The 25,622-nt window shown below is 37.8% G+C and overlaps 1 protein-coding gene across 6 annotated transcripts in view; it reads right to left on the bottom strand.

The window, feature by feature from the left end:
• cdc42bpaa (CDC42 binding protein kinase alpha (DMPK-like) a) overlaps positions 1 to 25,622 on the bottom strand; it is a 59,190-nt gene that overhangs the window by 29,596 nt on the left and 3,972 nt on the right. For 3 of the 6 annotated variants that reach the window (XM_053237814.1, XM_053237815.1, XM_026934470.3), the window contains exons 2-9: positions 17,508 to 17,599; positions 14,366 to 14,449; positions 14,096 to 14,191; positions 13,117 to 13,265; positions 2,263 to 2,356; positions 1,491 to 1,532; positions 467 to 667; positions 43 to 291 (exon numbers count right to left, since the gene is read on the bottom strand). In XM_053237814.1, coding sequence (XP_053093789.1) covers positions 43 to 291; positions 467 to 667; positions 1,491 to 1,532; positions 2,263 to 2,356; positions 13,117 to 13,265; positions 14,096 to 14,191; positions 14,366 to 14,449; positions 17,508 to 17,599 — 1,007 coding nt within the window. The remainder of the gene's footprint in view (positions 1 to 42; positions 292 to 466; positions 668 to 1,490; positions 1,533 to 2,262; positions 2,357 to 13,116; positions 13,266 to 14,095; positions 14,192 to 14,365; positions 14,450 to 17,507; positions 17,600 to 25,622) is intronic. The other 3 variants (XM_053237816.1, XM_026934469.3, XM_026934472.3) reach the window with 1 other exon arrangement.

The raw sequence follows: 25,622 nt of genomic DNA, 5'->3' as shown, positions 1-25,622 counted from the left end.
ACATAAACACTAGACTGCAATGAAAAATGTAACACTTCGCACTGTGTTTTTGAGGCAGTCATCCTCCACGTCAAAGTTGGAAGTGTCTGAAGGGCTGCTGACTTCAGGAATGTATGGAGCATCACAGTTTCGGATGTTGTCCCAGTCAATGCCAGAAAAGAAAGGATGTTGCTTGAAGTCCTGGATGCCATTCTGGCCTAGCCGGTGCTCCCTGCTACAGATGAGCCTGCGAATTAGGTCTTTGGCATTCTCAGACACCTCTGTGATATTGGCAGGAAACTGGAACCGCTCCTATTTAAGGCCAAGATTTAATACAGTGGTTATTTATGAATAGACTATAAAGCAACCTGATAAGACAATGACATGATTATTTATTTATGGACTTTTCATGTGATTGCAGATCATTCTAAATTGTGCATTACTGAATGACATAAAATAATTAAATAAGCTCACAAGAACCCCATACCTTGTGGTTCATTATCTTGCCGTAAGTCTCCACCAGAGATTCAGCATAGAAGGGGGTTTCCCCATACAACATTTCATACATACAGACACCAAGAGACCACCAGTCACACTCAGGGCCATATTTTCCCTTGCCATCCTCCATTGCCTGCAGGATCTCAGGAGAGATGTAATCTGGAGTGCCAACTGCCACAGAGGACTGCACCTAAAAGATAATGCAGGACACCATCAGCACCTAGATGGAGGATATCAGCTTTACATGGAGGCAGAAAGACTGCTGAGCCATAGTGAAATAATTCTGCCACAGACAATACTGTAATGCATCTTCATAGGCCATGAAATCCAATTTCATAGTCATGATCACCCCCTCATCATTTTATAGCATCCTTTAATGGGGTGAAGGATAGGGTCATTTACTGCAGCCATCAGCAGTGGTGAGTGTTGCAGGATCTAGGAGTCTGCTGAGAGTTTTCTGCTGCCAGTCCTTCAACAAGGCCATTATTTCATCCTACACACAGAAGAAGATGCTGGCAAAACCATCAGATGTGTTAATCAGCTCTGTCTGAGCTTTGTCTAAGAAGCCATGTGCTCAGAAATAGCTCTCCTTATGCAGGAGTCCTGAAAATGGAATAATGCAAAATGCTGATGCACAGTGGTTCATGCTCTCATTGAACACAACCAGCTGAACCATGCCTGGCTTCAGGGAAAAACACACTGTGTGTACATTTCTGAAAGACAAAATAAACTCTCCAAGAGCAGCCAGACCTGCGCGCTGAAAGGTAGTTGAGAGAGAGAGAGAGAGAGCCCTGGACTGGAGCTCCCTGTATGCTATAAGAAAACAGAGCAGGCGGGAGTGAAGCCTGTGGCAGATGTGTGCAGCTGGAAGAATTTGTGTAAGTGAGGAAGTAAATTAGCCAATTCCTCTGCAATGATACACTGTGGTCATACACACACACACACACACACACACACACACGTGAACAGCTTTAAGCACGCACGTGTGAGCATGCTAAGACACGCACACTCACACTTGTCTTGTCGGAGGACAAAGGAAAATCCTGCTGAGCTGTCTGTGATGTGCCACACAACAACAGTAAATCTTAGTTAAGGGTCATAAAACAGCCAGTGTTTCCTACATGCTTTAAGATTTTTCATGGAGATATACTTCTAATAATAAATTGCCTTTCTAACTCATGTTCTTTTGGGATTACTGTTTCAGAGACTGAGCCAGGCAATCATACAGGAGAAATTCCAAAAAGAATCATTTTTGACATTTGCCTTGCTAATATGCTCTGCTAAGAAAATCATTTTTTAGAGCTTTGTGGTTAAATTGGACAGTTTTGTTTTGTTAGTACCAGCATTACGCACAAAAGAAATTTGACTACAACCAATCAGGAAGAGAAAGTTTGGTGTGAAGCTAATGAAAGATGGTCATCCTGTATCTTTCGTATTTCAACTTCAGTTATACTGGGTAAGCGTCTTCCAAGACGTCTGCTCGCTCTTTACGTATATTTTTTGCTCTGTGTTTTGACTAGCATATTGTATAATGTGTTTGCCGTGAACACTTGGACCATGTTCCATATTTCAAACTGCATGATAGTATGCCTAAAAAGCAATGACATTTTGCGCATATTGTGTGGTTTGGGACATCACCCTGAATTCTCTCAAAATTACGTGAGATTAATCTGCACAGCAACAAAGGGCGCAGCATAACCCATGAAATGTTCTTCCATAAGTAGCTTGCAACAGCATTCCGAAATCTTACATCCTGCAGTTTTAGCAGTGGGACTACATCCTTACCGTTCCATCGTCCATGAGTTTAAGGCAGGAGCCAAAATCAGCTAGCCGAATATGTCCATTCATATCCAACAGAATGTTGTCTGGCTTGATGTCTCTGCATGAGAGAGAACAATATTCAATAATCTGTATATTTACAAATACAGCAATAACCAAATACAACTGGTGGATTAGTGAAAGACCAAACATTAAACATCAGGTCCCGAAAGACACAGTGAAAACTCTGAGCAAAACCAGAGCAAGTTAAACAGGCATGCAGTCAATTAGTTCAGCCTCTTCAAACTCACCTCGGCTTTGGGGTCAGGACTCAGGAAAACACCATATATACCCACAGTGTCCCTCTAATGACAACACATACCTGAACCCATAACACAAAACAAAGAGGCCATGGACACCAGCACAACAAACCATGATAGGAATTCACATTCCAGCTGCATGACTGAGTTCTACATGAGCCTTGTGTACGTCAGTGGACGAAGAACTGAAATGGAATTCCTTTTAGACTTGAGGTTACAAAAGCTTAAACAATAAAACCTGTAGGACAATTCTTACTGCCTGTGAAGCCATAAACTGAAACTTTTGGCATAAATTGAAACTTGGACTGTATAGACCTGGAAACGAGCTGTCTTCTCTGTTTTGTCCATCACTCTGTGTAGTCCAAATACTTCAAAGCTAACTATTACACAGATTTTCCAGGGTACACCAACCAAAAGAAGAGGAAGTATTTCTTGAACTGAAGAAAAAAATGAAATAATAGAAAGACACAAAATTTGTCTGCCAAAAGTTGAAAAATAAAACACACTAGATCAGAAATCAGTAAAGTACCTCCAACAAAAGTAGCAAGCCTGAGCAGAAGTTTGTGTCAAGATTACCTGGCGGCATTAAAAACATTTACATACACTACAAAATATGCATAAACAAAATATGCATCAATGATGCACATTATTCTGAGAAAGACAGTGAGATGTCAGAGCGCCTCTTGCTTGTGGTTGACCATGTTTGCCATTCCAGGGAAAGCAAGATGTTGTGCAGTACTTTGGATTGCCTCCAATTTCCACCTTATTGTAGACTGTTTATTTGTTCCTCCTCCCCATTCAGCTTTCTTTGAGTCAGTGTTTACAGAGAGCTAGAGCTACTGGAGAGCCACCCTAAGAGACTATGAGAAACATTCACAGACAATCCAGACAGAGAGAAAGAGCACACAAGCTCCAGTTATTGGCAGACTTTATCTAGCTATTACCATGCAAATAATTCACAAAGGATTTCTCAATTAGTCATAATGTTGTGGACCAATTTATAATAATTTGAAAACAAATTTCTGCATTCTGTTACAGTTAAAACCATGGTGAAATTAGACATCCTTTAGCCAACAAATATAACAAATAATTACAATGTCTGTAGGCATGGCCAGTGCTAGTGAGTAAATGACTGCCTCTTCATTACATGAGCAATGAAAACACTAGAGCCCGTGGCTTAGTCTAGCTCTCCAACGCTCCAACTCTCCAACTCAGCACTCCAGCAGGTGGCAGCTCTTGCCAAACAGACAATAACACAGCTATAGCATGGGTGCATTTGAGAAATACATCATTTTTGCAAGTGCAACGCCCCTCACAATTTCTCCTATACCATGCTGAGAAAAGATCTGAGTTGGCTATTCATCTAGGGCTGCAAACTAAGATGAAATACTGAATTGTGAAAGATATGATGCACAATGCAATTGTGATATGCCTTTATACACTGAAAATACACTGGTGAATCTTTCATGCGACATGGTTTGAAATAGGCCAGCACAAAAATGATTTACGCTAGTTGGATCACAGCAATGGCTTGATTGATCAAATCACCCACAGAATAATCATGAAGAATATCTGAGGTTGGTGAAGTTACTCACAGCACACAATGAAACTTTTAGTGATTTGTGATACAAGCTTTGCAAATTCTGACATCCATATTATAAATGGGAGGCCTTATAATCATTTCCTTAATTTAAGCCTGTCAATCTAGGCATGGAGTGGCACAGTCACAAAAAAAGAGACCCTCTAGTAATCAATATATATATTAAATGTATAAATATTTTAAGCTCTTTACTACTGACAGTGCATAAACCTCCTGATAATATCCCCATCTTCTACAAGGCAAAAGTTTTAGCAAGTTTAACTACACAGATATTATTGTACGAAAAAATTATAATTATTAGCCACTTTATTTTTAAAGACTGCCATAACAACAACATGCACAGGCAAAGAATTGGCTGGCGGCATATTTCATTCCTGTTGCCACTAACAATCCGGTGACTATATTATTTACTTTAAATAATCACTTGATAATAACAGCTTCAATAAACAAAAAATGTGCGTACTGTTCATGTCATGACTAAAAGTTTTGACATTTGGTCACAAGAAGTGAGTGGACTGACCACCTTCCCCCACACATGCCCTTATCAATGCTGTTTCTGCAGGCCTCTACAACAATCGCTAATCATCTAAAGACATAAACGCTAATTCATCTGCTGCCCTGAACACTGAACCTAGTACAATTTTGGACTTAAAACAGTTCATGAATCAACATGTTCTACATCATTCTTCCTCAAATTGCCTTCTGTATCTAATATGCCTAATTCAATTAGTTTATGAATGTCATGAGAGGAAAACCCTAAATTATGCAGTGCTGAGGTGATGGAAATTATCTGCAGAAATTAACACAGCTGATTGATCTTTCACAGCTGATCCTATAATTAGTGATGTGAAAGCCAGTGAATAAAGGGCATGTCGGCAGAAGGGAATCAAGGGTTTACTTGGTGGGTGGATGTGCATGAGCGCATCTGTATCAATGAGATAAAACACACAAAGTGAAGCAGGTGGTGAAGAGCTGCCTAGGATCAGGTGTCACAGGTGGGCAGGTGGCTAGACACTGTCAGGGGGAGAAGTCAGTGTGTGTGTGTGTGTGTGTGTGTGTGTGGTCAAGGATCAGTGAGCCACAGCAAAGCGCTCTACTGGTTTAAAAATAACTATTTCTCCTCCTGCATAAGCTGACTAGCCAACATGCTGAGATGCAAGCCTGTGACCAAACGGAGAAACACTTGAGGCAATGATGGTTAGATCCACTCAGACACACAGTACATTAGATGCAGGAGCTGACTGATATGAACATAACAATTTCAATATTTACATTGTGATATGCTTTGCAGTATATTAAATACACTGATGAACCTGTATCATAATTAATGCTTGGTCTGCATTAATTTGACCAGAATGTCTTTTTTTATTTATTATTGTTTCAACACCACCATTTATCAACACACAGAAAAATGCACCTGTAAAACACTGAGAGGGGTTAGGAAGCTTACAAAACATAACAAAATAAACATGGTTTGTCAGGAATAGCATTTTGTGTGATGCAACAGTAGATATCACAGTCAATATGTACATCGTTCTGCTGAACAACAAACAATTCTCACTAATCTGGAATACAATCTATGGCTTCTGACTGTTATTCAATAGTACTTAACAGAAGAGGTGTGTGTCTAGTGTGGTTGAGAGAAACCCACTGGTGAACAGGTCTGTGCCTTCCTGCAAGTTCTGAGTGTTTTCTCTTTGATTACCATTGGATTAGCAGCAAGTCTTAAAGCTATTCAGCAATTGATTTTTCCAGTTTTGCAAGACAAAAAGACATAGGGCTAACCTTGTCAGAGTATCATGATCATCTGTCTCACTACTATGAAGGCGAGGTGATGTTTTTACCCCAATGTTACGGTAAATGTGTGAATTATCTGTACAGCAAAACAAAGATATTTTAACTCCAGGTATGCAGCAAATGTGGTCAAATTGAAGTTGGATTAAACTTTAATTACAGCTACAAGCGCCTGCCGATAGGTGCTTATAACACCTAGCATATGTACGTGCAGTACACACACAGGGGAAAAAGGCTTAATGTTTTGTGCCACATGTCATTTTGGTCCATGTGTGTGGCAGTTTGAAACAGAAACTTGAATATCATTTTTGTCTGAAATGTCCCTCACTTCATAATATAAGGACAAAAATAAATGAGGAAGCTGTTACTGGCCTTGGCACAGCCAGCCACACACACAGCACGAAGACAGGCTTTCCCAAATTTGGCAGAATCTGCCAAGCTGAGGACTAGGATGAGCATCAGAGGCATGCTGGAGCATGTAAACACGGGCATACTTGCAGGAGGAAGACACGGAACACAGTTTTATTGGCAGCGAGTTAAGAGAGGAAGAGGACCCACAAATGACTTACAGATGCATCGTGATTGTCAGAAAGATAAATGAAGAGAAAACTAAGTGGTCAGAATCATAAAGTCAGAGTGAGTGCTGGTGCCTCAGAGAGAAGACCAGACAAACAGAGGAAGAAGGAGAAATAAAAGAAAGAGGGAGGGGCAGACAAAATGGGGACAAAAGAGAGAAAGAGGGAGGAGATAGGGAGGAGAAAGAAAAGAGGGCCATTCTGAAGATTTCCAATTAAGGCGTGTGTGATTCGTGGATCGTGGCATGCTTGGGAGGTGACTCAAACTCTTATCTGCTCTAAAGTAGTGTTTACTGAGACAGGGCACTGTGCATGAGGACACTACACTCCCTTGATCTCTCACCAGTCTACAGAGAAGGAGACATGAGGTTAAGAGCAACAGCCTATTCCACATATTACCAATGTGGACCAAGCCATATAGAAAGCATAATCTCCAGACCTACTCTTCCACAGAGAAATCAGGGTTGAGAGTTTGCTTTTTTAAAACCACTTATAATATTTCTTTGAATCAGCAACAGCAAAGGGCACCTTCTGCTCTTTAGCATGATCCAGCATCCCCCTATTGCCTTAATTTATGTCTGTCGCAGAACAGAAAAAATTAAGCTCCTCCCTTCAAAGTAATCTTGTTGTCATAATCAGCAATTTTCCTCCTTGTTCCAAGTAATGTCAGTGAATAACTACTTTATAATGTATGTGAGAGAGTCTGCGGATATCATGACTATTTTCCACTCCTCAACTAGCCAAAGGTCCTTTTACTTTATTTACAATATTCTGGGGAAAAAAAACAGCCCCAAACCCTACTCATAAATAAATCAGTCTGATGACATATTAAGAAAAAAATGGGGGACACAGGGTCAAAGCTGGGTATTGACTGCTAATGCCATAAAAGAGCCAGACGCATACATCACATGAAAGATACAAATGGTGAAGAGAGAGGATAAGAGCACTCCAGGAGAGTAATTTAGATAAATACATAAGCACCTGAGAATGTGTGTGTGTGTGTGTGGTGTGTCGTCGTTCAGTAAGATCAGAAACAGAATGAGGCAGGGACGAAGAATTAAAAATAAATAAATAAATAAATGTAGTGTAGAAAAATAGCATTTCTCTTAAGCTCTGTGGAGGCCACGTGCCTTAGCTGCAGGGTCTCAGCAGGACTATGGTGCGACAGGCTGACCCTCTGGCCCTATTTGTCACAGGGCTCTGTCTGCACTGCCTACCACTTATATACACTTCACTCAGCCAACAGTTCTACTACTCCATCCCCCGCCCCCCCAGTATCCAGTCTCACTTCATATTCATCATTTCCCATGCAACAAGAGAAAAAGGGAAGTGGCTTACCACTTCCATCTTATGTGGCTTGAGAATGACACCACATCCTGTCTCGATTATTGCTCGCTTCCTCAACAGGTGCTACTGTTAAGAAAAATACTAGAAACTGTGATTTAAAAAAGAAAAATCCAGAAATTTCTCAAATGTTTCTCAGCTGAACCTCCAATGGACTAAATAAGGCCACTGAGCACAGTTAACTCAGGGATAGTTAACAATTTATTACTGTATATTCTAATGTTTTAACACAAAAGGCACATAAATATTATTAATCATTAATGCATTGAACTAAGGGTGTACTCACACTAGGCGATCTGTACTGTGTCCGAGCATGTTTGACCCCTAAAGTCCAAATCGTTTGAGCAGTGTGATCGCTCTGTACCTTGCCCTAGCCCGCTTGAAGAGGTGGGCTCGGGCACGATTCAGTTGGACTCAGGCACTGTACGCATCCTGTGTGATTGCTAACCATGGTCGAGCACAGAACCCTAAACATGACCATGTTCCATTTAACAAACATGGCAGCAAAGGGATCAGTTTGGTATACAGCAGTGGTGCAGTGTTTACTGGAAATTTGGGCAGACGAGAGTATACAGGATCAACTGGATACAACACACAAGAACTCAGAGATATTTGGTAAAATTTGCAACTATCTTCGTGCTTGTGGATAACGAAGAACCACTGAGCAATGTCGTGACAAGCTGAAAAAACTGTGGATTCAGTATCTGGAGGTATGGGATGCACTCCGTAAATCTGGCATAGCAAGCTCATCGGATGAAAAAGAAAATTTCCGTGGTACGATGTTGTCGACAAAATAATCAGCCTTAAACCAAGTAGTTATTACCTTATAGCACTTTAAAGTATAATAAAATAAACAGTAGACTGTGTTTCAGTCATTACGCTAAGGGACAGACCAATATTTTGTGCCAGATTACAGTAGCCTAATCACCATAATGTTCACTAATGTTAACCAGTAAGGGCTACTACTTGCGTTTGTGCTACTTTCGTCATCAATACAAAAACAAACCTTTTCTATTACTATTTGGATAGTTCACTTTTCAATTCATTCGAGAATATTTGGGGTCTATAACGGGTCTGGTTCTCACCTTACTGATGAACGGGAATTGTAGTCAGCGAGTAAAACTGCAAATTTAAGTGCAAAAACAAAAACAAAAGTTAAGTGCAATATGAGTGCAGGGCAGTGGGGGAGTTTAGAAATAATAAACTAATAGAATAACAAAACAAAATAACAAAAAACAAATAAATAATACAAGTGCATGTGATCTGCATATTGACCAGGATGTCATCCTTTCAGGTGGTGTATCAAACCTCAGAAAAGTGGTAACTTAAGAGGGCCTCTGACTGACACAAGAGAAAAGCATTTGTTCTATAGGTAGGTAGGCAGCTAAGTAATTAAGTATGTAAATATAAAGAAATTGCAACATTTACAACTGTTTGTTTTGCCATTTTTCAGCAGAAAACTAAAAGTTGTCATTTTTCACCATTTTCCCCAAAAATATTCAGTAGCTGAAATTTCTGCGGGCCCACATTATTATCTGAAATAATTTCTTATTTATTCAACACTGAATACAAACTCTATCTGATACAAATTAAATGTGCAACCACATTAAAATAGCCAAAACACCATAGATGTACTTCATCAAATTCAACAGGTTCGGAATGATAAGTGTGTCATTAAAAAGAGTGGCAGATCACATAACCTGACTTTCTTCATTTCATGCAAGCAGAAAACATCTGCACAAGAGTCAATATTAACTTTCTGCATTCTGCATTATACAGAAATGAACTCCTCTGCACACTCTATAAAGCCTTAATGCAGTTCAGCTTTGTTTTACCCACAGTCTCGTTCTCCAGGCTGACCTAGGAGCAGGAAACTATGGAGAAGTTATAGAAAGATTACAGTGCCTCACTACACACTCCAGCTTCACTGTGTCCAGTGTTTCCTACTAACAGAGAGCTGAAGAATGTGAACCACTTTGTGGCTGAAGTCCCATGTAACTCATGGTGAGTCAGTGTTATGGGGTTATGAGCTCTGGAGGTCAGGGACGTATGAAGCATCACTGCTCCTCCTTTCCCACAGAGACACTGAGGCTGCAGGACTGCTCATTCCTGAGGGAGGTCCCAGCATTCCAGCCCAGGACACACACTCACAGGCTCTGCACAGCTGCGGCTCACCACGCCCCAGCTCAGCATTCCTCCCACTGCCCCCAGTTTCGCTCACAACGTCTCTCTCTCTCTCTCTCTCTCTCTCTCTCTCTCTGCTCCAAATTTGTTTTGCTCTCTTGCAGACTTCTTCCTGTGTTTCTATTTTGCTCTCCTTTCAAGACATATACAAGACGAGCACAATAGCCTACACAAAGCACACATTGCTTATCTTAATAACCGACCTTGGGAGACAAAAATGCAAATTAAAAAGAAAAAACAGCAACTACTGACAGTGATTTAGGTTACATGCATAATTTTTCCCCTTTTCCCCCAATGAGAAAAGCAGGATTGCATAAGAAACTAAAAAAGCAACTGCACAATGAAGTAATACAATACAGAGGACTTCCCTGCCTAGATGCATCTCAGCAGCAGCTGACAGGCGGAGTTTGGTGTGTTATGTAATGCATCAAAGACAGGTCGGCATGTGCGTCCCTGACCACTGACACTGTTGAGTTTGTCAGAGCCTGATAGGAGACAATGAGTCGGCAAAATCTTGGACATGCTTTTGGGATCCGAGAGTGGTACATTTGGCAAATGTCACCATTTAAAATAAACATACATACACACAGAAGAGTGGAGAATAACAAACATCAGACTGAAACAATGCTAGTAAGAAGGGAATGCCTTTTTCATGCTAAACTGTGCATGCTCTAAAGCCCTGACAATGGGGGCAATGTGTGGCAATGTAGGGTGCTCATCTTGTGACATGAGGGCACATGGTCAGGCCCTTAGCTAAGCAGATAGACAGGGTTACCCTTAAAATACACCCGAACAGGTAATTTTGTAATCATTCAAATTATTTTAAAGCAATAGTTCACCCAAAAATGAAAATTCTATCACGAGTTTCTCACCATCATATCGTTCCAAACCCATAAGACTTTCGTTCATCTTCAGAACACAAATGAAGATATTTTTAATGAAACCTGGGAGATTTCTTTCCCCCCACATTAACAGTCCATGTAACCAAAACTTTCAACCTCCAAAAAGTTTATAAAAGCATCGTAAAAGTAATCCATGTGACTCCAGTGGTTTAATCCCAATTTTATGAAGCGATACGAATGCTTTGTGTGTGCAAAATAACTAAAATTAACTCTTTATTCACAAAATATCTTCACTTCCACATAGATCTCCGACACGCGTTCACGAGAGAACCACGATGCATGCGTGATGTGTTGACTTGAGAGCAGACATTCTCACAATACAACCGGATCCGGAAGCACTGCACTGTTTAGAGCAGAGGAAGTTTCTCAAGGTTCTGGCATCCGGGAAATGCACACTTTAGCACCATTTTGAAAAATAAACCAAAACCTAAAGCAAAATCAACTTTGAATGTAACGACCGAAGTTTGCATGTAGCGTCCCTCTTCCTCTGCTGTCAACAGCGCAGCGTTGGAGATCTAAGCAGAAGTGAAAATATTTTGTGAATAAAGAGTTAGTTTCAGTTTTTTGCACACACAAAGCATTCATATTGCTTCATAAAATTTGGATAAAACCACTGGAGTCACATGGATTACTTTTATGGAGGTTGAAAGTTTTGGTTACATGGACTGTTAATGGAGGGAAAGAACTCTCCCAGGTTTCATTAAAAATATCTTCGTTTGTGCTCTGAAGATGACCGATAAGTCTTATGGGTTTGGAACGACATGAGGGTGAGTAATTGATAACAGAATTTTCATTTTTGGGTGAACTATCCCTTTAAGTATAATATTGTTTTGAATATATGTTCTGAATATCCAAGAAAGCACTAAATGGCTAACATGTCCACATCTGCCAGAATTTCTGAATATGTATGAATATGCAGTTTGGAAACACCCCAAAGTTACCCTGTAATTCCAAATAGATATACTGCTAGCTGCTGGTAAACTAGCTTTCACAGGCTGAGACACCAGTGGGATTTCAGTAACTGCTGTTGAGTCGTGATTTGCAGTGTGACGTTCTCAGAGACTTAATGATAGCCAAACTTGTCAAACTAGATTAATATCAAAACCATTTTGTTTATCACCAACATTAGCAAAGACATCTTAGCACATTGGTTCTGCAGCTACAAGGTATGTCATCTTCATCCTATGTCATGTGATGAGTCAAAATCTCAGTTCAAATATTATGCCCCCAAATCATTTTACAGAAATACTGTCCTTGACATCACGCAGCTCTTCTCCAATCAAAACTCACTACAGTGCTACAGCCATCCAATGGGACAGCATACTGTGATGAACAAATCTAAACTATGTTAAAAATATACTAACTGGAGAATAAACCTCCACAAAGGAATAGATTTGGGTTGCAGAACTGAGGTCTGGTTTTGTGCTGTCCTCACAGACACACTAACACAATGGCAGGATTGAGCCAACAGGAAGTGCATTTTGACATGTGTGTAGCAGCTAAGGGCAACTCTCAAACATTATTTAAAGCAGCACATTATATATGGACTAAAAAGATGCACATGAAGAGGATGAACATGCATATTTGACCCAAACAGCTTATTTTAGTTTGTAGACATTAATGTGCAAAAGTTTCCATAATATAGTCTGTCTAATATTGTAAGGCAGACCTTAAAAAGTCTGACCTGTTAAATTGTGCTAAACATTCTTTCATGTCCTGGACAGCTCTCTGCACAACCAAGCAAGTAATTACCATCTTTAATTTTGCATTGAGTGAGCAGGCTCCACACTCACAGTTCAGATCTGCTCCTCAGCAGCATGCAATTAACAGCTCAGAATAGATCACCCCATTGAAGAAACTGGGTGCCTCAGAAATCTTTCAAAGAAAGAACTACATAAAGAAACACTAATGGAAACACCAGGCACAGATTGAGCAGACCCACAAGATGTGATTACAGAAATCTCAAATCAGGCACATTAATTTAGAAGCAGCTCAGCACTCAATCATGTTAATGCAGCTAACTGGGTTTCACAAAGGATAACATGCTGCAATGTGTCTGGTAGGAAGAACTGGCCATAACATTTTGTTCCATGTCAAACTGTCCAGATAAAGAGTATGCATGACTGCTTGATCTCTGCCGGAAAGCCTCCATGAAGCCTTACCTGTGGACATAATGGAGCTGATGTACAGAGTCAATAGCCAGCACCATCTCAGCCAGGTAAAATCGGGCCATGTCCTCAGGTAAGCGGTCCTCAAACTTACTCAGCAGCGTCAGGAGATCTCCGCCCACATAGTAATCCATTACAAGATACTGCAGGAGACAGCCATGCCAAGAGCCATATTACATTACTGTGTCAGACTGTTACATTCACCATCTATTGTTCATGTTACTCAGCAACCTGTCCATCCGGCTCAGCTCTTATCTGGAGTAGGCTGTGTCTTATTAAGAAGAAGCTTAAATAACAAACACTTTACATAATAGAACTTAAGAAGTCAGAAGCACTCTTCTGGTCTTATATGAAATGTCTCCAGAATAGAAATGATTAAAAATAAAAAAAAAAATAAAAATTCTGCAAAGGTACAGGGTTAATATTAGAATAATACTAACATCACAGTATGGTTACTACTTTTCCACCAACATGGTGTCAGTGCTGGTGACAAATCTGGAACCATTCCACACTTTTCACCTCAAAAGGACCAGTTCTACTTCAGCAAAATTGGTTCAGCTTCAGGTGGTTAGTATTGGTTCAGTTCTGAATCGAGATAGGGAGGCATCATTTTGTCATCATAACAGCTCAAGTAGCTGAAGTTATGCCTAGAACTATCTTTGCTCTATAAATACTGAATGATTGGTGTTTTGGTTTAAGAGCTTTGGCTCTTAAAACAAGGACTAAAACATATGCAGTACTCTACTGTCATTCATGAGTATTTACACCATGGAACACTCACACATCTAAAGATTTAATGGTTTGGCCCTCATACCAGTGCAAATGCAAATTGGATCAAACAAATGTTTGCTGGTTACCTGCTACAGGAGCAGCACTGGCACTGTATTAGTGGAAAATTCTGATACCAGGACACCAGCACAATCAAAAAAACACTGATTAATCAGCAGTGACGTCATTGCTATTGTAAGCTCACCAGAAAGTTGTCATCCTGAAAGGCGTAGTGTAGTGTTGTGATCCATTGGCTGTCCCCATTCACCAGAACATCCCGCTCCTCCCGAAAGCATGCAGTCTACAAACAAACCATAGCAGGTAAATTTTCAGCATTATCTTATGACTTCCTGATAAACAGGTTAAATTCAATACATTAAAATAGTATGCTGATATGGTTGATACATCATTTAAATACACAAGAATTATTTCTACAAATTTATCATCCACATTATTGTCATCATTTGACGTGTACCTCAGCTCTTTTCAGCATCTCCCACTTATTGAGAATTTTCATGGCAAAGACCTTGTCTGAGTTCTTCACCTTCACAACTGCTACCTGGAATGTACAAACAGGAAAAAAAAAACTTCCTAGTAATAAATTATTTAAACAGAATGTAAAGGATGCCTTTCAATAAAATTGTCTGTGTTTGCATTTGGTTTATTTATTCTGGTGTAGATACAGTAGTCTAACTGCAGTGACATTTAGACATAAAGTCTTAAGTTACGCAGTCTTAAGCTACCCCCCAGGTGAACAGGAAGCCATTTGGAATTTGCCTCAACTAGAAGACAGAAGATTTTACTTAATTCACAGTAAATAAATGTAAGCTAAAGTTACATGGCAAATATAACAGGCAAATAAATAAAAATAAATCTGAAACATTAAGTTGATGTCAAAAAAAAAAAAGCGCTTTTCAAAAGAATGAAAACTTTAAGACACTCCACTAGCCGGCTACTGAAGATGGTTGCGCTGGTAGAGACATGATTCCAGCCCAAGGCATTGATGAGTGCTCTACACGGTACCCAAGCTGAATCGGGGTACCCCAGATACCCAATTCATCTTGAGTATTTAAGCAAGGCATGGCTCACTTAGTGGAAATATCAACAAAGTGGACGATTATGATTAATTTGCAAAGCGAAAAATATTGCCTGGTGGAAAACATTTTATACGCTCACGAGAATTTCACATTCTCGGCTATAATACTTGTAAAACAGCAACTGAATTCTTCTCCCAGTGACCACTAACAACATAAAAAAACCTGTCATGTATTCTTCATATTTTAGACAGAAAATCTTATTCTAATAAAGCAGATTTCAAGGAGAAAAGACATCACGTCAGTTACTAAACTCATCGGCCACAGGGTGTCTGAAGCTATTGTCAAATTAAATGTAATACTTTTTAAAACTTTTTGATGCTGTATTTCAAGATCTGATGTGTACTATTTACACACCAAATATAAAAAGCTCACATTTCCAGGTATGTATAAAAGAACATATAAAAATGTTCACTCTAAACACCCCTATACTGGAAGCCTTCGCTGCTGTTGGCTGGTGTTACAGCAGATATCCTTACACTTTGTCCTAACAGCAAGAAACAGCAGAAACAGTTGGTGCGCCTTTTTTGATCGTGCCCCGTTTCTATTTTGTGTACTGTTGCACCTCAAAGATTTATGAAGAAATACTCATCCATAATGCAGAGAAAATGGAGTTACTATGTAACCCTTTCTTTAAATGACAGAAATGGTCCTACATTCACAAATGTTCAAATCATAAGAATTAGCCAAAGTAACCTATGTTATATGCAGTACATCTCAAATAAATACGGTTTTAATATGAAACATGTGCTAATTATGTTTAAGGAGATATAATACTTGATACTTCAAATCAAAAACATTTGTCTAGTATAAGATTTGTACAGGTCAACTAAGTATTGTGCGTGGCCTGTTGTTGTACATGGCTGCATAGTGTACACTACAGATCGGGTAGATGAAGATTAGGTTTTTTAAAAAACATTTAAGCATTCATTTAAGACTATGTAGCTTCAAATTTAAGACAACAGAATACTTAAGACTTTGAATTTTAAAATGTAATTCCAGACAAATCCATTTGCCAAAAGGACTTTTTTCGCCGAAAAACAACTAAATGAAGAAAACTGGAATTACTATTCTTTATAAGCTTGAAGAGTCCAAATGAAACAACTGTGGGATTCACTGTCTTAGTTAATAAGCCAAAACAAGCAGTAATTGAGCACTCTGCACATTCCAGACAGAGTGGTGTGACCACAGTGGAGTTAGCACAAAGCCACAAAGTCAACTTCTCCCTTCTTTGTATCAAATCCACCAGGAATCAATATAGGCACACTGCCTCAGTTACACCACTACCCTATTGGGCTGATGCAGGTGATGAGAGACAGAATATGATGGTAAATGAAATAGTCTTAGCCTTTCTTGCCTTATTGGTCACTGAGCACTGGAAAGGTATAGGGCAGAGAAGCACCTGCTTTTCAGCTACAACACTTAAACACATTTGTTATGCGCATAACTATTCCAACAACATCTAATGATTACAGAACTTAAATGATTGTCAGTGGCTGACATTTTCTCTCCTCTATCCTCTAAATACAAATAGAGAGAAATATATCTATATAAAACAAAGAAACATGCAGACAAACAAATCACATACATACATACATATACATATATATATATATACATATATACATATATACATATACATATATACATATATATATACATATATACATATATATATACATATATACATATATATATACATATATACATATACATATATATACATATACATATATATACATATATATACATATACATATATATATATATATATATATATATATATATATATATATATATATATACATATATATATATATATATATATATATACACACACACACACATATATCTCAAATACGTAATCTATGTGAATGGCCTTCCTGTTGCATGCAAAATTATGTAGTAGTTTGTGACAGGAGTGATTGTACAGCACTGCATTAAAAACATACTGTAATTGTTGTTCAGATTCAACGAGGACAACTTCATTCAGCAAAAATGTACCATTTCATTTTTTTTTTTAACTGTAGTCAACCAATTTTATAACCTGAGCAACCATAAAAAGAAACACAGATCCAGTGTTGCTGTACTGTTGTTGATTAAACGTATGCAGGATTTTACATATAAAATAAAACTCAAAGTCTCCGGAAAACCACATCTCAAGCATGGTGTAATACGAACAATCACTTTGATGACCGATGCCACACTGTAACAGCACATCTGGATTGTAGAAGAAACTCACGAAAATGTCTATTTGCAACCACAGACTGAATTGCACGACATACCCATGCCGCTGGAACCGTCTAGCTGTCTGAGCTTCAGAGCCTCAAAATATTTTGCTCTTGTAATGAACATCTGCTGTCTCTTCACAGATGATGATTATGATCAGAGTGATACAAAAATACAAATAAAACCAATTTTATGTTGATCATTTTACATTTGCCTTTATTTAACTGTGAAATCATTAAAAAGGTAACTGTTCTAGACCCAGACAGAATTCTTCTGGTCATCAATGACGCTCACCTCCCCAAATGCTCCTCGGCCAATCACTTTCAGGATTTCAAAGTCCTCCTTGTGTAGTCTCATCTGTTTCACTTTAGATGTGAATGGTTTAGCTGCAGAGACACAGAGAGAAAATAAATAGCATGTGGTCAGTATATAAGAAATTAATAAACCATCTTACGATTGTGTGCCTTTACTCAACATCTTTACAGATGAGTGCTCAGAGCAAGACCGAAAGAGAAACCGAGTTACAAACTGAGTAAAGTATCTCAATTTCTCATCTGCAGTTTACAATTTGTCTTTCAGAAAACAATTTATTCCTCTCCAACTGTTCATCACTAATGAATCCCACAAATGAGGGTTCGGGTTTTTTTTGTTTGTTTTTTAAATTTTACCCAGTTTCTCCCCAATGTGGTCACCTGGGAGGAAAGCACCTTCTGCCCTCTTCTGTATACATGAGCTCACAGACATCTACGATTGGCTAGTCTCTGTGATTGACAGGGGACAGAGATTATACCATTTCTCCCACCCAGACAGCGCAGCCAATTTTGCTCCTTGGCTCCCAGCAATGGGCCACTGTGTCATGGGCAGGAATCAAACTCGCGATCTCCAGAAGATAGGACGAACATTTCTTTTGTGCCACTCAGAAGCCATGGTTTTCTCTTTTTCACATTTGCATGGTACTATACTAAACACACTTACACAAACCATGATCACAGTTCTCAAGTATACAGCAGTCAAATATCTGTTACATATTTACCATTTATGAGTAAAACAGTAAGCACTATAACTGCTTAAGCTATGACAGCTTTGAGGAAGTTTAGCATTAACAACGACAGGCAGCATTAGAGACACTGCTTGGATCCGATCAGAAAAGAGGCTTCGGCAGCTAAAAAATTTTCAGCTATTTAAAAAAAAATCTGGACCTCATCACAGGGTTTTTTGACTCAGAGTAAACATCATAAACTGAATTTTTGATCTGGGAAGCCTCAGAAGCATACACTTTGAGAAAACTCAGTAGCTCTTAAATGCACAGGTTTTGACACTACTTATTTATTACTCTACTTTTTTGCACTTCCTCTCCTTTTACATTCTCTGGCATGGTCTCTCTTTCTTCCTCTGCTACTGTTTAGTCCAACAGTGATAGTGAGAGCACAATTAAACCACATTAGATACTTCTGTCTCTCTCTTGGATATGATGAAGGTTAAGTGTGACCTCTCTCTCGTCCATCTCTTGTCTGTCTCTCTATTTCACCTTTCCTAATATAAAATATAAGCTTATCGAGACCACAGCATTAGCTTAGACATGCAACATTAATGCTTGCTCCATTACAGCATGTTAGCTAGCTTGACAACCTACTGTGCAGCAGTAGGCAGCTATCACGGTAAGGTTAAAGGTATCACAAGTGATATTGGCAGAGGTTAGCTAACGTGCAATTAGTGAGAATACTCTCTTCAAATGCGAATACTTGTAATGCCCATAATAGTATATACATGGAACTGTTGCAGGTATAAAGCCTCTAAATCCACTGCGAAATATTGTACATAATCTTGTCAACTGTAAAATGTTACCTTTTTTTTAAAAAAAAAAACAAAAAACAGATACTTCTTATATGTGTATACACACATTATTTTATATATATATATATATATATATATATATATATATATATATATATAAAATAATATGTATATGTATGTATGTACACACACGCGCACACATATACACACGTGTGTATGTATGTGTGTAATGTAAACCACACACATATACATACATACATTATATATATATATATATATATATATATATATATATATATATATATATATATATATATATACATACACATATATATATATATATATATATATATATATATATATATATATATATATATATATATATATATATATATATATATATTACACACACACACATATATATTATTGTATATAAGTTACAATAACCTGGTTGTATAAGTGTGCACACCCTTTTATAATTGGGGAGGTGGGTGTGACCAGAATGAACCAATCACATTCAATCTCATGTTCAAAAATAATTATCATACAGCTGTCATCAATTAAATTATTCTGATTAACCCCAAATAAAGATCTGCTGTTTTCTGTAGGATTTTCTCCACATCATCTTGGTTTCATCTGACTGCTGAAGCCATGGTCCGCAACGAGCTTAAAAAGCACACATGGTATCACTTGTTGAAAGGTGTCAATTAGGAGAGCGGTAAGAAAAACATTTCCAAAACATTAGATGTACCATGGAACACCATGAAGGCCATCATCAACAAATAGAAAAAAATGGAGCACCACAGTGACATTACCAAGAACAGGACGTCCCTCCAAAATGTACAAAAAGACAAGACAAAAACTTACCAGGAAGGCTGCCAAGAGACCTACAGCAACACTAAAGGAGCTGCAGGAATATCTGACAAGTACTGATTACTCTCTGCATGTGACAACAATCTCTCATATTTTTCCACGTGTCTGGGCTATGGGGTAGGGTGGCTAGACGGAAGCCCCTTCTCACAAAAAACATCCAGTCTCCAAGCCAGTCACCAAAACCATGTGGCAAAAATGTGTCATGGTCTGATGAGATCAATTCCAAAAGGTATGTCTGGCAAAAAAAAAAAAAAGTACATCAACAAAAGAACACCACACCCACGGTGCAGCATGGTGGTGGCAGCATCATGCTGTAGGGCTGGTTTTCTTAAAGCAGAACTGGCACTTTTATCAAGGTGGAGGGAATCATAAATAGCGACAAATACCAGTCAATTGTTGCAAAACGTTCAGGCATCTGCTAGAAAGCTGAAGCTGAAAAGAAATTTCACCTTTCAGCATGACAATGACCCAAAGCATACATGCAAATCAACAAAGGAATAACTTAACCAAAAGAAGATCAATGTTTCTGAATGACCTAGCCAGAGCCCAGACCTGAATCCAACTAAAATACTGTGGGGTGACCTGAAACGGGTTGTATACACGTGAGATGCCCTCACAATTTGACGGATCTAGAATGTTTTTCCAAGAAAGAGTGAGAAAATATTGCCAAGTCAAGATGTGCCAATGCTGATAGACTCTTACCAGAAAAGACTGAATGGTGTAATAAAATCAATAGGTGCTTCAACATTGTATTAGTTTAGTGGTGTGCACACTTATGCAACTACATCATTCTAAGTTTTTATTTTTCCTTTTTTGCCTAAAAAGGTTTCTGATTGTTTTGTTTTTTTTAATTACACTAATTAATTTTAACTGATTATTTTTATACATTGTAATTTCACATTGAGTGTGTGTGTGTGTGTGTGTTATATATAAGTAAAATACTTCCGATTAAAAGAATAAACTGAAAACAATGATTGGAATAGTTAAACAGGAAAGCTCTTGTGTAAGCTGTATAGCAAAATATAAGCATATAAAAAAGCATAAAAATGCTGTATAATTTTATCTTTTATTACCTCAAGTCTAGTGTCCTGTTAATGCCTGATATGTACTTGGGTGGCTCCAATGTAATAAAATTTTCAAAATGAGAGCTGTCCAGTGGAAAAGTGCTAAAAATATTACTCAATTCACAAAAATGTATCTCATGTAAGACCATTCACTGATCATGCAGTAAAGAATGTAACTTTGCTTGCATGAGCTCAGCAGATTTTACAAGAAAGCAAGGTAATGTTACCCTGTCTAGTCTAAAACTGAACAAGATTCAGCGGGCTCATTAACACTACTACAGCATGAGGTCCACGTTCCCTAAAGCGCATGTGGCACAGGTGTATCCATTTCCTCAACAAGCATGAAGCAAGCACTTAAAGCGACTTTACAACAAGACCTTGTGGGAACACATCTCACTTTAATCTTTTCTTATTAATAAAAAATATCAGTCATTAAAAATAGAAGTTGCACACGTGCAACACTGTATACTATTTAACCCCTAATTTACTGTTTCCAACAAGTCTCATGAAGCTACAATAGGGACTTGTGCTCCACAACGTTTAATAAGCATTTTCATTCCATAACAATAATGACCTTTGATAAAACTGCATAATAAGTCAGTAACATTTATTAAATCATGGGACAGTCTCAGAATTTAAGCTAACTTGCAATTCATATACATTCCCAAAGCACCAAAGCTAGTCAGTATACCGCAGTAAATGTGTGGTAGTCAGGGAAAACCTGTCAGATGTTATGATGGCTGAATTCTGGCAAACAGCCAAAAGAAAAAGTAAACACTGTTTTCTGGGCAACATAGAGTTTGTCTGCTCATAACATACCTTGAACTTTCAACTTTAAGAAAGTGTAAATGTGTTTCACCAAAACAACATAGAAATGTTTTATTTACTTTTCAATTCTGACTTCTTGCAAAGATTATGTTGACTACAAATCGAGTTTGACTTCTTACCATCAGATTTGTTAATCTTGCCAGTGAAGTGTGATATCCTCACACAATGAATGTCAGGCTTTGATCAAGCAGCTGGATAGAGCTACTCCATAGTGAAACAGACATAAGCCTAATCAATTTAGTTTGTATTCTGATGCCAGCTGTCAAAATGTCATCAATGCTCCTCCGCTGCAGTCAGAATGGAATCTTTAAAAGCAATTTTCTCACTTTTCACTTTTGAGAGTAACTAGAATTTAAAATGCCAAAACTTTACTTGGGGTTTACTGTGTGTTTTACCAGGCATTTCTAATTGGCCCTTATTCAACAAAGCTGTGTAGAAATGAACACAGATTTGAACACATGAAATGATACATGAAGAAATTTATGTTTGAGTCATAAAACTTTTGCTTAACATCAAAACAAGAGGTGATTTCAGTGCAATGGATGAATCCACTTCAGCTGCGTCAACACAAGCTACCACCCGCTAGTCACTTATTTAGATGTAATGTACATACGTCACATGCCAATTTACCCTCATATACATCTAATTTACACAAGTGTTGCAACAATGAGGCAATAAAAGCAAGATACCGTTATCCGAGATCTGACGAAAAAAGGTAAGAAGTGGAATAAACAAATAAAATTGCATCAGGTGTGTTTAAGTGTTGATATGACATTATGCAATCTAAAAAGCAAACACAATGACACCCAAACATCTCTGAATCCAGGTCACGCTTCATGGTGGTTCTTGTATGGAAATGTGCCTATTACTCAACCGAAAGACTAATGAGCTGATAAAGATCTGTATGTTCTGACTTACACTCATAAAATATATGTTGTCACTAAATGCCATCGCCATTCCGCATTTTAGCACGCTGGTGGTTCTTGTGTACGCAATTGTGATTATCAGGCTTATATTTAGTTACTATAGGCTAATACTGTGCTTACTCAACCTGCTATAATTGTTGATGATTTTTATTATTTAACTACAAAACTAGCATTTGTCAGGTTGTTAAAATGTTACTCAAATGAGCAAAAATTGCAACCAGACATGAGTTTGATCATAAATATATGCCAGTGATAAATATATGCCAATAAGTAAACTGAGGAATAAGGAAACTGGTGGTGGAATTTGTGTATGCACTTTTTAGATTTGGCAGTATGAAAATTGGTAAATTGTGCCATTATATTTCCAACCAATTACTGTTAAAACAAATATTTATAAAATAGAACAGACTGATAAGTGAGAAATAAGCGATTATACAGACCAGGAATAAGATAAAGAGTGTATCATTCCTTAACAATTTTAGAAATAATGTGCTTTATAGACCTAATTATTGCATGGCATATATTTTAATATTAAAAAAAAGGCCAAATATTAATGCAGAACTCTGTTTTGGTTATAAATAGAAGATTAATGTAAATCAGATTACCAAGTGCAATTACTACCCTCTAATTTGTTCTGTTCTGCAATTAGAAGTAACTTCTGATCTGAGGGGAAAAACCATTTCACATACTCACAGTACAACATGTCACACTTTTAAAAGAAAAACCAAAACCATCATACACATGCTCACTAAATTGATACAAGCTGTCATGTCCATGATCAAAATCATGTAATAAAACATAAAACGTGCCGGCAGCACAAAATAATTATCACTCTCACATCAGAAACGTTATTGTGTTCCTCTGTGTAGTGAGACAGATCTGTAGATATAAATTAAATGAACCACACTGGGTCTACATCTCCTGGGTTGCCCTGCAATGAGACACCATATAAAGGCAAAGCAACAAGCAAGCAGTGCAACATGACTTCCATAGAGGGTAAGAATCACTCAGTCACACAGCCACTACTGCACACAGCTGAAGCGGTTATGCAATTAAGTAAATTAGTCAGTCTACTGCAGTAAAAATAAAATCCTAAAAGACCTCTGAGCTTGTGTTTTAAGTTGGTTCAAAGTTGTTTAAAAGTAATAGGTTGCACATTTTAAATAAACATTTCAACTGCGACTATAAAGTGATAAGGGCTACACAGTCACAAAGCACAAAAAACTGAGAATTTAGTTAGCTTCTGAATTTAGAATTTAGTTAGCTTACCCCCCCCCCATATATATATATATATATATATATATATATATATATATATATATATATATATATATATATACACACATACACACACACACACACATACTGGACTCTCACATAAAGGTGCTGGTTAGTCAAAGAATACAAAGTAGAAGTGTTGATAATGCATTTTTTTTTTTAAAAAAGGCCTCCTTGCGTATTTTGTCTGCTTTGTAAAAATGTGATTTAATAAGCAGAAAATAAAGCATTAATACATGCATATAGTTCTGTCTCAATATGCTCAATATGCAGTGTGCGAGTACAGATACATCTGAAAGCAGACAGAATCCAAGAAGATATAAGGAAAGGCAAATGATCATGCATCCTGAACAGAAACTATAAAAACTTTATCATATATTTACTGCAAGAGGAAATTTATTTTCATCTTTACATCTTACTCCATTACATCTCTTATTAACAGAAATGTTATTTCATATCATATGTAGTTCAGAGGTGTCAGACTCCAGTCCTGGAGAATCACATCACTGTAGAGTTTATCATTCTTTCTCTTTAACACACTTTATACCACAGTGTGGCTGAATACTCAAATCTGATTAGTCAGAAGGTGTGCATTATTTTCATATAACGGCACATCTTAGACAGTAGTTCTGGCTGTAACCTGAACAAAGAGTGTTGTTTTTTTTAACAGATTAAAACGTATAAATATTGATGTAGTGACGTTTTGTTAGGGGATATTTATTTAACATTTATGGAAGGAGGTTCGGCTGTAACCGCTTTGCAACAGTCACTGTGTTTTGCAAACTTTGTGAGCACAAGAAAGTCTTCACGACAGAGGAGTTTACACTTTCCGGTTTCTTGGTAAAATGACAAGCTTTAAAAAAAAAAGAGCGAGAGAGAGAGAGAGAGAAAGAGTCAGACTCTAGAAAACTGTTTATCGCGGCTATAACGCAAATGAGAACAGGAACTAACTCATCTTTTGGATATTCCACAAAATTAAATATAAATATAAAATGTTAAAATGTGCAAAGTTTCGTACATTAAGAAATTAGACATTGTAATAATCATTGGCAAATCGCTGTGCTGTAAGAGGAATAACACACACCAGACCATGCTGTTATATGAAAATAATGCACTTAAACAATAACTCGGCTATTTACCAAGACCTCCAGTGCACTACAAGAGAAACAATAAAAATCATATAAAAAAAAATTAAAAATCTCTTTAAGGTTAAGGTCTGAAGGTCTGGAGTCTATAATGTAAAACATGCCCCTGGGTTTTGTTTTTTAAGTATTACAGAAAGCACTTCCTGTCTTGGTAAAGACATGGCATAATGTAAATAAATTGACCTGTTCAGATGGGTGATTATGATTTATGAGATGTGAAACCCCCTTATCACTGGCCTTCTTGAAATACCACAAGATGTCAGGGACTGCTCCCTTAGTCAGCATTTTCCGTTAAACAGTTGAGCCATAAAAACAACCAAGCCTGCTCCGCATCTGTGACATTGATAGACCTATGCATGCCTCGAAACCCAAGCTTGCAGAGCTGAACACTTATCTTGTGTTTTAGCTTTCCTGTAGCGCACAAAGCCAAGTGGTTTGTTTGATATAAAGTGTAATATGCGTTCAGTAAAACTGGTGATTTAAAAAAGACTGCACTTTTAT

Source organism: Pangasianodon hypophthalmus, chromosome 10, assembly GCF_027358585.1.
Source record: "Pangasianodon hypophthalmus isolate fPanHyp1 chromosome 10, fPanHyp1.pri, whole genome shotgun sequence".
In the NCBI taxonomy this organism is placed as follows: Eukaryota; Metazoa; Chordata; class Actinopteri; order Siluriformes; family Pangasiidae; genus Pangasianodon; species Pangasianodon hypophthalmus.
This window is presented reverse-complemented; position numbering and strand designations above follow the sequence as displayed.